Here is a 12847-nt window from a genome sequence, read left to right as displayed (position 1 = left end):
TAAGGTTAGATGAGTTATACAATTAACTGCTTCTTCTGGTCGTGGACATAAGTGTAGTATACATGGTCTGATCTAATCTTACATCCACCACTTTGGAGTATCTTTTAGTTAAAAGACATGCCACATACAGCAGCCCAAAAAGAATTTGGACACAAAAACCACACTTAAAAATTCGATAAAAAAAAAAAAAAATCAAATAATGTGATTTTATTTTTAATGAAGATCGCACTTTGCAAAGCTCAAAATACATAAATAAGCAAATATATAAAAATAAGTAAATTAATAATAATAATAATAATAATAATACTAATAATAATAATAATAATAATAAGGTTTAAATAATCACATTATTTTCCACTTAATGTACATTATTGTTGCTCCTCTATTCCCCGCCTTTCTGAAATGCATCGATTTTTACAAAGCTTATCAGTCTGGAAAGCGAGGTGTGCTCTGATTTGCCAGCTGTCAAGTGCATTGTGATTGGCCCGAATACCTCAAGCGTGTGACGGAAATGTTACAACCCTTACCATACTGTGATGATGTTTGTCCCGGTGAGACAAGAAAAAAACAATGAAACCCATTACAAACAAGGTATTTGTTGCATCCAGTGGGGACATAATAACTGATTATAATGACTTTCAGTAGGTGGCCAACCAGATTGCTACTGCTGTGAGTGCTGCCTCATCCGCAAAGTGCATTTGCAGCTTTTGACCGCTGAGTGGCACTTTAACCACAAGTTATCAAACAAACGCATCAAAGCATATTTTCACAAATATTTTGTCGGCTGCAGTCGGCGGAAAAAATATTTAATATTCACAGATGAAAATTTAGTAGCCTACTTATAAAGCTATGTTTGTTTCTTTGAATGAATTAAACCGAATAAAACATACCTACTTTGTTATTCATTACCTGTCCATTATTTTGACAGATAACTACTTGGGGAAAAGATATGCAAGAAACGACTAAATTAAACTTGGCCACGATTTAGCTAAATCATTGAAACTGAAAAGAATGGACGGATTGATAAAATGTCCTTAAGTTTAAACACAAGTTGTCCCATAATAATCAACAAAGTGCACATGATGTAAAAAGTACTTCAGTGTTTTTAAAGGGAACCTTCTTTACTTGCTTTCATACAATTTAAGTTAAACTCAAAAAAAAAAAAAAAAAAAAACGAGCCACGTTTAAATGCAGGAGTGTTTTCTGTTCCTTAAACAAGGAGTTTTGCAGCATGTTCCGAAAGTAAGGGCCTGATCTTCTTGATGTTAAATAAAGCAAATCTGCAGGACTGGACAGTTTTAGCAATGTGGTCTGAGAAACTTAGCTGATCATCAATCATAACTGCAAGGTTTTAAGCTGTTTTTCAAGGAGCAAGCTAAGATGCGAGCAGCTACAGTCGGATCATCAGGATGGAATGAGAGGTAGAGTTTAGTGTCATGAGCATAGCATTGGTATGAAAAGCCATGTTTCTGAATGACAGAACCTAATGATGCCATGTAGACAGAGAAGAGAAGTGTTCCAAGAACTGAGCCCTGAGGCACCCCAGTAGTTAGATGTTGTGGATTGGACACCTCACCTCTCCAAAATACCTTGAAGGTCCTATCTGATAAGTAAGACTCAAACCACTGGAATGCAGTTCCTGAGATGCCCTTTACCAGTAGGGTTGACGAGACGATCTGGTGGTTAACCATGTCAAAAGCAGCGGACAGATCAAGCAAGATAAGCCTTGAAGATTTGGATTCTGCTCATGCCAGTCTTAGGGCTTCAACAACTGAGAGCAAGGCAGTCTCAGTTGAATGTCCACTTCTGAAGCCAGATTGGTTGCTGTCAAGGAGGTTGCTCTGTGTGAGACAGGTAGAGACTTGGTTGAACACAGCTCGTGGTCTGTAGTTCTTAAAGAGCCAGTAAGATGAAAATTCTAAGCTTCCTATCATTGTTTATAAGTCCTGTACATTCGGTTTAAATCCATCCAAGGTTAAAAAACATTGTCATTTTGTCAAAATATCAGTTTGAAATTACATCAATTCTCAGAGATCCCCAAACGGTTCGCGCAAATCTGTTAAAAAGATTCAGTTTCCTTAAACCCCACCTTTCGTTAGCATACTGTGTTCTGATTGGTCAACTAACATAGTCAGGTTTGATTGGTTGTTCCGCACACACCTCCATGGTAAACTATGCGTTAGCATCTGTTTGGGGTGAATTATGTCTTAATCCTCTCATCGCGAAGCAAACAGTAAAATAAAAAACTTGAACAGTCTCGCTGCTTTTTCTTCTGTGTGGGTGTATTCAAGCCGCGCGCTTCAGTTTGAATCTGAATAGCGCGTTCAGTGCGGGGGCGTGGTCGTGAAGGAAGACATGAAAAACAGACATTGCGTTGTTTTCATATGGATTACTTCATCACAGAATATCTGTTTTCCGCAGCTCTTGTTTAGTTTCAAAGTAGACATGTCAGGCTTTCTATAGATATCTCTCTCATGTCTCTTCGTTGAGTATTCACGGAGTTACACTTCATTTTAATGACGTGTTTGTACATGACGATCAGCGCAGAGAAAGGCTGCAGACAGCACACATACTGATAAGACGCTCGGGAGAAAACAGACACATAACTTCATAATCATACTTCGCATTTATGGCCAAACGCTTTGAAAATCCCGCCTTGTACTCACCGAGATTAGAAAAGCAGTCATCAGTGAAATGTTGTGAACACAACAAGGATTTGTTGTACTGCTCTTGTATGGTGGTAAAAATGAATTTTAGCCATTGGTTTTTCTGATCTTCATTCTTTGGCAGTGAAAATAAAACAAACTTGCCTTTACAATTAAAAACACACCGTCTCCTCGACATGATGCTCTCAAACCAACCAGAGCGTCTGTGTGGGGGGTGGGGCAGCTCAGAGTTTCGTTTCTCCCAAGACGGTAGGCGGAGATTATTATGCAAAGTGTTCTAGTGACGTACATAGAGATGGGCAAAAGATTTGAAATCTATAACGACTCGTTTCAGCAATTCAGAGTCGACTCCTTACTTTAGAAGCCAATAACTTTATATATCGTGTACTTTTTGGTTTAATTACTTTGCACATTGTTTACACTGATGGACAGCTACATCATACACTGTAATACAGGTAATTTTTGATTTCCCATCTGTGTGGCTCTTTAAGTAGTGGTTTTATATGAGCCTGTCTAAATGTTGAGGGAAAAACACCAGTGTGGAGGGATATGTTAATGATGTGAGTAAAAGTAGATGTACAACTGCAGGAGAAATGGCTTGAAGGAGACGCGATGGAATAGGATCAAGTGAAAAAGTAGTAGGGTGATTAGAAAAGATGAGTTTGGAGACTTCTGCCTCACAGAGGTAAGAGAAGGATGCGAATGAGTGTATGTTTGCTGGTGAGATGTGGTTTACGGATTGTAGTGTGGAAAACCGTGCATTGATGTTTTTAATTTTATTAATGAAAAAATCAAGAGATGCTAACAGTTTAGGGGAAGGAAGTAAGGATGAAACCATAGCAGATAGCCGGGAGGGTGAGAGTGATCGTAGGTTGCGTCGAAAGATGGCATGTGGAGTGGTAAGTGATGTGTCAGGGACCATGTTGAGGTTAGAGTGAAGGAGGAAGTGATCCGACGTGTGCAGTGGAGTAACCAGAACATGATCAGTGGAGCGGTGTCATGTGTAAATACAGTGCCATTTTAATTGTACACTGCAACGCTGCAGTCGTTTTGGCAATACAAATGTAAAAATATACTGCAGAAATAAGAAACTGTCCAGAGACATCATGTAGGCCTAATTATTTTTTATTTCATTATTGCGCAATTTGAGCGTTACTAAGGTGACATTTGCAGTCAAAGCCTGAAATATAAATTCTCATAGAATATATTCATTACCAATATATTAAACCACCATTGAACAAGTTTATATATATATATATATATATAGACTATTTGAGATTTTGAAAATACACGTTACAGACATGACAAAAAAAGACCCAAGATTTTGGGAGACGACATACTTATTATAGAATTTCTGTGATTTACAATGTACAAACCAGAATCAATAAAATCTGCAGAATGGAGAAGGGTTGACCATTCTCAAAACATAAAATTAAAATTGTATTTAAATTTTCATTTTTGTGTTTCAGAGGAAAAATCTATGTCAAGGCATCCATTTACGGACCATTCTGAAAGCAGAATTTATAACGCGTATAAAATGCTTTAAAAAAAAATATATTTTCAAAATTCTTTAATTTCTAAGTATTATATACATAGTACATAACTACTGTTAATGGTGTAATATATTTTGTATATTCTTTTTTTTCTTCTTTTTAATAATAAAATTGGTGGTGTATTCAAGAAATTGAATGAGCTCCAAATTAATGTTTTTGTTTGGTATTATTTATTTATTTTATTAAAAAAATAATAATAGAAGAATAGATGGGAGGGTTTTTGTCATGGTGCAGAAGCTTGCCACATTAATAATAATTCAGTTTATAACTGGTCACAGGCTAATGTATATAATAACCATGTTTCAGTAGCTTCTAAAATGTCTCATATTCAGTCAGATTTCAGAGATAAAACTATTAGTGCTCTAGCAGCTATTGTAACTGTCTAACTAATCTGTTCTTTTGAAAGAGCCATGATTTAATGCGCTCCAGCCATTAAATTGAATTTCAAACTAAATGCTAAATCATTTATAAATGAAATGGGATGAGATTTGGTGAAACTGGAAGTCAGCTGAAGAGATCGCAGGCTGTCTTTTTCCGGTGAAACACCAGAACAGTCTACAGTGGGGAGCGTCTCTCTCAGCTTGATATTAAATCGTCAGAAGTGGCTGTGACATATATTAATTTCATGTGGGAGCATGATGGATTGAATTTTCTTTATGAAATGCCCCCGTAGCCCTGCTGTCGGGCCAGTGGTTGGCAGACATGAGGCAGATGGTACTTTAATACGCTTACGGGGGCAGCAGTTACTGTAAACTCTGCTTTCTCACAGCTTTGCAATGATGAAAAAAGTCTAATAAATAATATTTGCTGAAGAAGTCTCTGTGGACCTGAGTAGGACTAGTCTGCTCCGTCTGAGAGAGTCTGAATATAAAGGAATGCCAGAGAGAGATGGAATTCAATCTCCATGCATATTGCAGACAAGATGAATAGTTTGAGGGATTGTATCTTTGTCCAAATTCAAGATTTGCAAAAATCAAGTGGCATGCAAATGGACAACAAATTATGAACAAAGTACAGATTAGGTTCACATCTCCATTTCTTGTTCTGTGTCATCTTCATGCAAGTTCATTGATCTTGGTCACTCAGAAACAGTTAGTTCACCTTTAGCAAGTATAGTAATGATCCATTTGGTCCTGTCTCTTAAGAGTATTGTGGAAGTTTTGAGAAAAGAAACAAAATGAATGCAAGTGAAGTGAGTGAATGCAAAAGCATTTCAATTTAATTTTGTTATTCTTGTTCTGTGTGCCCTTTCATACTATGATTGTTATTATTGTGTGTCCAACACAAGGTTATTGTGTTACATCATCAGCAGAAAGATGGTGATAACCAAAGCACTTAACACCAGACACGATGGAAGGGTTTATATCTTTAAAGTGTTACTTTATAACTTTTTATAAGTTACTGCAGTCCAAATTCAAATTTCAAGTAACTAGTAAAGTAATGCACTACTTTTTAATTTTAATTACTTTTTAATAGAAAATTTCTGAGTTTTTTAAATAAGTAGCACCAGTTACTTTGTTTTCCCCCATTTATTGACTGACAGTGCTCCTGTCCCCATGTAGAGAGAAATCGGGAGTAAGTGTGAACATGCATTTACTTATCTCACTTGCACAAAAACAGATTCAGTATTTCAAAAAATTAATAATAATATGATGGAAACCTGTAATTATTAACCCTTTCGAGTCGATTAACGCATATATGCGTTTTGAGTCATTTTCACCTGATAACCCCGAAAAGAACTTAAATTACACTCTCAGTTTTAATCGTACAGATAAGAGCAATACATCAATCGAATCTGTAAAGGGTCTAGTTTTTTTTGGATACAGACATAATAACAAAAAACCTTTGTGCACTTATAAAATAAAGATAACAAACAAGGTGCGCTGTCTACAGTCTTTGTCTCCGCTGATCGTCATGTACAAACATTTCATTAAAATGAACTGTAACTCCGTGAATACTCAACGAAGAGACATGAGAGAGATATCTATAGAAAGCATGGAATGTCTACTTTTAAACTAAACAAGTGCTGCCGAAAACAAATATTCTGAGATAAAGTAATCCATATGAAAACAACGCGATGTCTATTTTTCATATCTCCGCTCATTATATGTAATGTGACCACGCCCCCGCGCTGAACACGCTATTCAGATTCAAACTGAAGCGCGCGGCTTGAATACGCCCACACAGAAGAAAAAGCAGCCAGACTATTCTTCAAGTTTTTATTTTATTTTACTGTTTGCTTCGCGATGAGAGGACTAAGACATAATTCACCCCAAAAAGATGTGGTGTGGCTGAGGATTTGAGAAATGGATTTCCTCAGAAAAAAGAATGAAGCACTTTATTCAGCAGAGATCATAAACAGAGTAAGTCTCTCTTTATTTATTTGTACTAGTTTTCACATAACGTGTAAACATTTTACTAGTTAGACTTTTTCCAAATACTTTTTCCAAACTATAATTCCTGACTAAATGTATAATCAAGTGAAACATTATGAAGTTTCAATAACAATATACAATACTATACCATTCAAAAGCTTGATGTAAATAATATAAATGTGACAAATAGAGATAACTCTAACAAATGTAAAAACAATGCAGTTCTTTCGATTTATTCCCCCTAAAAAAAACTGAAAAATATTATCAGCTCTTTTCAACATTAATAATAATAATAATAATGATGATGATAATAAATGGGGTTTATTTGGTAGAAAATAAGATTGTTAAAAGGATTTCTGAAGGATTGTGTGACTAGAGAAAGGATGCCAAAAAATTTGAAAGTCAGCTTTGATTGTTCCTAATAAACTGTTTAACTGCTCCCCCAAGTGGATATTAAATTATGTTGTGGGATAATTAAATATATTCTTAATAAACTACAAACATAAAATTATATACTTTTATTTTGTTCTCTTTCTTGTAAGTCCTCCCTCACAGTGGCACAGTTGAATGAGAGGCTCATTATGCAGCTCATTATGCAGGCCTTTGTCTTCTCAGGTGTAAATCACAATGATATTCATGATAGTTGACGCCTACTCGCATATGACTTTTACCAACAAAAAGTGTTTTAGAAAATTTAAATCAATATATTGTTTTCTGTGAGTGAGTAAACAAGATGATTTTCACATCATTCAGAAAGAAAAATTCTAGGCTACAAGCTCCAGTTCTCAACTTTTCCGGCAACCAATTTTATGTATGTGTTTTATTCCCTTATTCAAGTGATTTAACATTTTTAGTTTTTCACTAACCATGCATAACATTTTTTTTCTCAAAAATACAATCATGTACATGCATGCATTTCACATATTATTATAGCCCAGTTTGTGCTGATTACAGTGATATTAGACTTTACCCATTTAGATATTTATAAGAAACTGAAAAAAGCACAAATGTCAGGGCATGACAAAACTTCTCAAGGCCCCAAAAATACCCTTAGACTCCAGAGGGTTAAATATGTTAAATGGCACAAATATCTTTTATGTATTTAATCCAATTTTATTATCCAGTGTCTCTGCTGTTGTGCTTTCGATGATCCAATTAAACCACACTAATCAAAAATGACTTTATATAAACAGGACATTCTTCTCCTGCATCCTATTCTTCATGCAATCCCGAATGGCTGAATAGTTTTGTTTTAACATGAATTTACATTTCTTTCAGCCTGGGGGAATAAAAGGTATTTTACAATTGCCAAAAATATAACTTTGTTCTTGTATTAAAAACAAGCAAGCAAGCCCAGCACAGATGAGAAAAAGGTATGCAAAATAAATATAAGACATTACTTTTAATAAAAAGCAACTAACACAATTAGTTCTTTTTTTTTAGGGAGTAATGCTATAATTTAATGCATTGCTTTTAAAAGTAACTTTCCCCAACACTGTGCACAACAGGAACGAGCCAAATTGACAATGGTAGGTGAGAAGCCTTACACAAGTTGATGAGTTGTTGGTTTATCCATCTTGTAATATGCCTTTGTTTTTTAGACGAATGCCAAGGCTTTATAGTTAAGGTAGAATCTGCAATCTCTGTCCCAGTTCATTTGCTGCCTTTCATGGCTGAAATATGTTTTCCGCCAACCGGCAACCCAGAGTGTCACACAGACCAAAACAAAAACAGACATTCCGACACAGAATGCACTTCTTTAACTGACTCTAGCTTTGTTTTCAGAGAAACAAGTATGTGAACTTAGCATGGTGCCTAAATATAACACTCAAAACATTACATACAGTACCTTTAAACCACCACTCACCCCCCACACACACATTTAATAACCATTAGCTGGGCCATTTCTAACTTGCTGGTGCATTAATTTCTCAACTTCTGGATTTTTTCCATGTAAATGATGTCTGTAGTGACCATTTGGGAGTGAGAATGTCTTGCCTTAAAAAGTACAGCATGGAAGTTCAGTAAGAGGGGTATTTCTGTGGGATCAACAATAAAACACCCTGCAGCCAAGAGAGATTATGGAAAAGAACACTGAAGTACAGTCAGACAATGCCATATATATCCTCCATGCCTCTCTTTGTCCTTCATTGTCATTTATTGTTCTTTTATGACTTTTCTTCTTTGTCACAGTGATGAGCTCATTAAATCTGTTTCCTAAAGAGTGTTTCCACATCCTTCCAGCCCCAAACAGCCCCAATAACCCCCCCCCCCCCCCTCTCTCTCTCTCACTCTCGCTCACTCACTCACTCTCGCTCGCTGTGCTCTGAGGAAGAGCAGATTGCTGTGAGCGCTGGTGAGAAACATGTTGGCAGGTGGTCAAGGACATGTTTGTGTTTTTTGGAAGGCTGTTCTTAAATTAGCAATCATGAATTAATTAGCTACCAATTATCGACAGGCCCAAACAATTGTGATGAATGCCAAAGTGTTGGCTCTGTTTCCAGGTACTGACCGTGGTAAAATAAAACCCAAACAAACAGAACAACAGTGCTCAGCACATCTACACAGAGCAATTCAGTGTGGCACGGGAAATCATGTCTGGAGTGGTGCTCACTTGCTTGAATTTACCTGTTAACACCAAACTGTTCAGTACGGCAAAGCTTGTTTCCATTTAATTTAGTTTAAATGTTTTCCATTTGCTATTGATGCGGTAAAAACTTACTAATTCAAATCATTAAGATTTATAATAACACTTTAATTTAAATGGATAGTTCCTTCAAAACTAAAAATGCAGTTGTTTACTCACCCTCATGTCATTTTAAACTGATACCACTTTCTTCTGTGGAACACAAAATATTCTGAAGAATGTTGATAAGCAAATTTGACATCTGTTTATGGACCAAAAAATTCTCAAAATACCTTATTTTATGTTGCACTGTACGGTAGAAAAAAAGTAAACTCTAGGGAGTTAATATGTTAGAATATGATGATCAAAGAACAGTATGTCAGATTTGTTTCTCCTCCTCTAGCGTCTCCCACACCAGCAGTTCTTTCAGTTAAAGGACAGAGAGAGAGGTCTTTTTTCCATCTCATAACTGTCTTGTTTTTTCTGTTATTGATTGCTTTTGTCTGGGGTATTGACTGCTTTGCAAGGGCAGTCTGAGTGTAATAGGAAAATTACAACACCCTTTTGTCCTTTGACTAATATGGCACATAGACACCGCTCTGCCCTTCTGCACATCTGATGCTGCTCACTGTGGATGGAGCTTCTGCCTTGTCAGACTGAGAGAGAACAATCCAGAACTTAGAGGCCAGATGCGCTTGGTAGATTTTGCATGTAAAAGACCCACCTTCATACGAAGTTCAAAAAATGAAAAAATAAATGAATAATAATTATTTCTTTATTAGTATGTTTTATTCAGTACTGAAAAGTAGGGTTGGCCGATGTCTACAGTGAAACATCGCGATGGCCATCGGTGGGGGCAACCTTGGGGGGAGGGGTTTGGGTGTGTGTGGAGTTAGGGGGTGTGCCTGAAGCATGAATCCTTATAAGGGAAAACCACTCACGATTCCTAACACTGTGTGTACACCAGATGTGAGCGACGTGACAAAATCCTATAAAACCACTGATCTATAATAGAGATTAATTATAAATCTCAGTCAATAGAACTCCGTATAATCAGTGATGCTGTATACACTGGATGCAGCACGACACGGCGTGACACCACAAATCCCTGACCGTATTTATGACGTGCTGACACAAATTTCAAATGTTTTTCAATGGTCAATTGCCGCTTCCAGTGAAGACAGTCTTAAGCTGATGCGGGACTGCACAGCATGACAACTGTCACGTCCGGTGTAGACGCAGTGTAGGATGACTGAGAACAATAGCGAATAATTTGCAAATCCTCAGTAGTCTACCAAACATATAATCTTGTTAAATGTGCGGTAAGTACTGCCGCTCCATAGTATAAACAGAGTACCTGCAATCGCAAATCTCGAAAGTGATAATGAAACTAAAAAGCGGTCGGCAATTCAAAATGGGGGGAGATCACGATGCCGGCGCAGCATCGTGATGTCTATCAGCCATCGGTGATGGATGATGGCAGCTTCTATCGGCCCAACCCTAATGAAAAGAACAGTATTAATAATCAGTTCACTGGATTGGCAAAGCTAGAAATCTCCAAGTGGGTTAATAATGTAGGACAGTTATTATGTGCCTCTTTATCCAAAAGATATGGTTTTTTGAATTAAAGCATTATCAGTTGAGTTTCTAAAAGTTCCAGACTTTTTTTTTTTTTTTTGCATACAGCATTGACAAACTGATCCCCTTCAGAAAAAAAAAGAAAGAAAAAAAAAACTAAAGCACTGTGTTATGTATGCCAGGCCAGTAGTAACTACAAAAAAAATGCTCAGCACAAATTTTCACAAATTAGCGTTTTAGGTAGTTTATATGAAGACGATAATGGTGTCATTTTCAAACACTTGCACTTTGAAACCTGATTTTAAAAAGTTTGTTTTTAGGCCTGCAAAACACTTGTCATTTTAGTAAATGGCCAAAACGCATAAGTTTTCCATTTTTAGTTGAAAATGGTGCCCTTTAGATATGACCAAAATCATTACAAAGTCATTTTCAACCAAAATCTTTACCACAGTTTAATTCATTTTCATCCACAGAAAGGAACAACATCACGAAATAGTAATTCTGCCCAAAACCAGAAATTGGTTCCAAATTGAAATTGAAATGGAAGCCATTAAAGTACTGATTATATTATTCTCTTATAGTAGTTTTACTCTCATTTAGAATGAAACTGACAAATAAAATGTAAATTAGGGTGACCGCATCAAACTTTAATTTATATTTATATATTAATTAAAATTGATATATTTCTAAATATTTAGTAATAATGATAATACTGAGTTAAAGACATACTCAAGAAAAACTCAAGATTTATTGATTGGCTGGTTGAAATGGTAGCACTTTATTTTACAGTCCTGTTCCTCATGTACATACTATATACTTATTATAGTAATTACAATAACTATGTAATAACTAGGTACTAACTCTGAACCTACCCCTAAACCTAACCCTACCCCATGTAGTAACCTTGTATTACCAGAACTTTCTTAGATAAATACACTGAAAGTACAATATAAGTACGTTAGTACACGTACTGTAAAATAAAGTGCAACCGTTGAAATTATAAGAAATATCTGAATTCATCAGAATGAATCATCTTTCCCAAAATCATTTAGTATGAACCAAATCTGTAAAATAGAAAATAGTAGACTTTGAAACACTCAAAAACTCAAACAAAAACCGTCATTTATGAAGTTCAGCAGTGGTCAGGCAGCCCACTGTCAGATAATTTCCAGACCCCAAGCGTAACTTAACCAAGTGCTGCTGTACTCTCTGTTTGTTTTAGGTGATGGTGTTTGTACATGCCCGTAACTCCACCGTCCGCACCGGCATGAGTCTGATCGAGATGGCCAAGAACCGGGGAGAGCTGTCATTCTTTCAGGTCGACCATGGTCCAGACTACGGCCAGTGTGAGAAACAGGTACGTATCAAGTACATTCACATTGTGCTTTCCAATTGTTTTCACCATTATAAATTGGCGCAAGGATCTTTTTTAGATATCCACATTTTTTCTGGACAGTCGGCGCCTTGGATCAAAAGATAAATTGAATAACCTCTTCAGTGTTTGCTTCCCTACATATACCCACCATAGAAAACCTGCATCGCACTTCTGTTTAAGACAAAGAAACTCTGAGCAGGCTCTCTTAAGCCGGATTCGGACGCAGCCAAACAAAGCGGTGTTATTTATGAGCAGTTATTCACCGGCTCTGCAGGAGAGAACAGTGAGAGAAATTGAGGTCAGTCACCTATGCTAGCAGCGGCGCTTTCTGAGAGAATGGTAAACACAGGCAGGAGACGTACCTGTGAGGGCCGAATGGGTGCGGACGCTTTGAAATGAAACCTGAAGGCGATGCAGCTCTAAACTTTTGGATGCTGCCCTATTAGCTGGAGTGGGTGTGCAATTAGAGCCCCCGCAGAGGCTGACATTCAAACACCACTCGAGTGTGCCGTCCGGCTGCTGTGTTTGAAGATGCACTTAGACACACTAGATGAGACCAGAGCACATTCATATGTGCTTTAAGTTGTGTCAGAGGAATTGCGCCGCACTTTAATGCTTGGAAAATGTTTTTAAAGGTTCTTCTAGTGAGCCTGCTTGTGATGTCAGCCAAGGTT

General features: G+C 36.8%; 1 protein-coding gene across 1 annotated transcript in view; it reads left to right on the top strand.

The window, feature by feature from the left end:
* The window catches only part of ascc3 (activating signal cointegrator 1 complex subunit 3), a 205551-nt gene that overhangs the window by 138006 nt on the left and 54698 nt on the right, over positions 1–12847 (top strand). Inside the window, exon 14 of the mRNA XM_052617566.1 lies at positions 12021–12155. Within this exon, the coding sequence (XP_052473526.1) occupies positions 12021–12155 (135 nt within the window). The remainder of the gene's footprint in view (positions 1–12020; positions 12156–12847) is intronic.

Source organism: Carassius gibelio, chromosome A16, assembly GCF_023724105.1.
Source record: "Carassius gibelio isolate Cgi1373 ecotype wild population from Czech Republic chromosome A16, carGib1.2-hapl.c, whole genome shotgun sequence".
Taxonomy (NCBI): domain Eukaryota; kingdom Metazoa; phylum Chordata; class Actinopteri; order Cypriniformes; family Cyprinidae; genus Carassius; species Carassius gibelio.
This window is presented reverse-complemented; position numbering and strand designations above follow the sequence as displayed.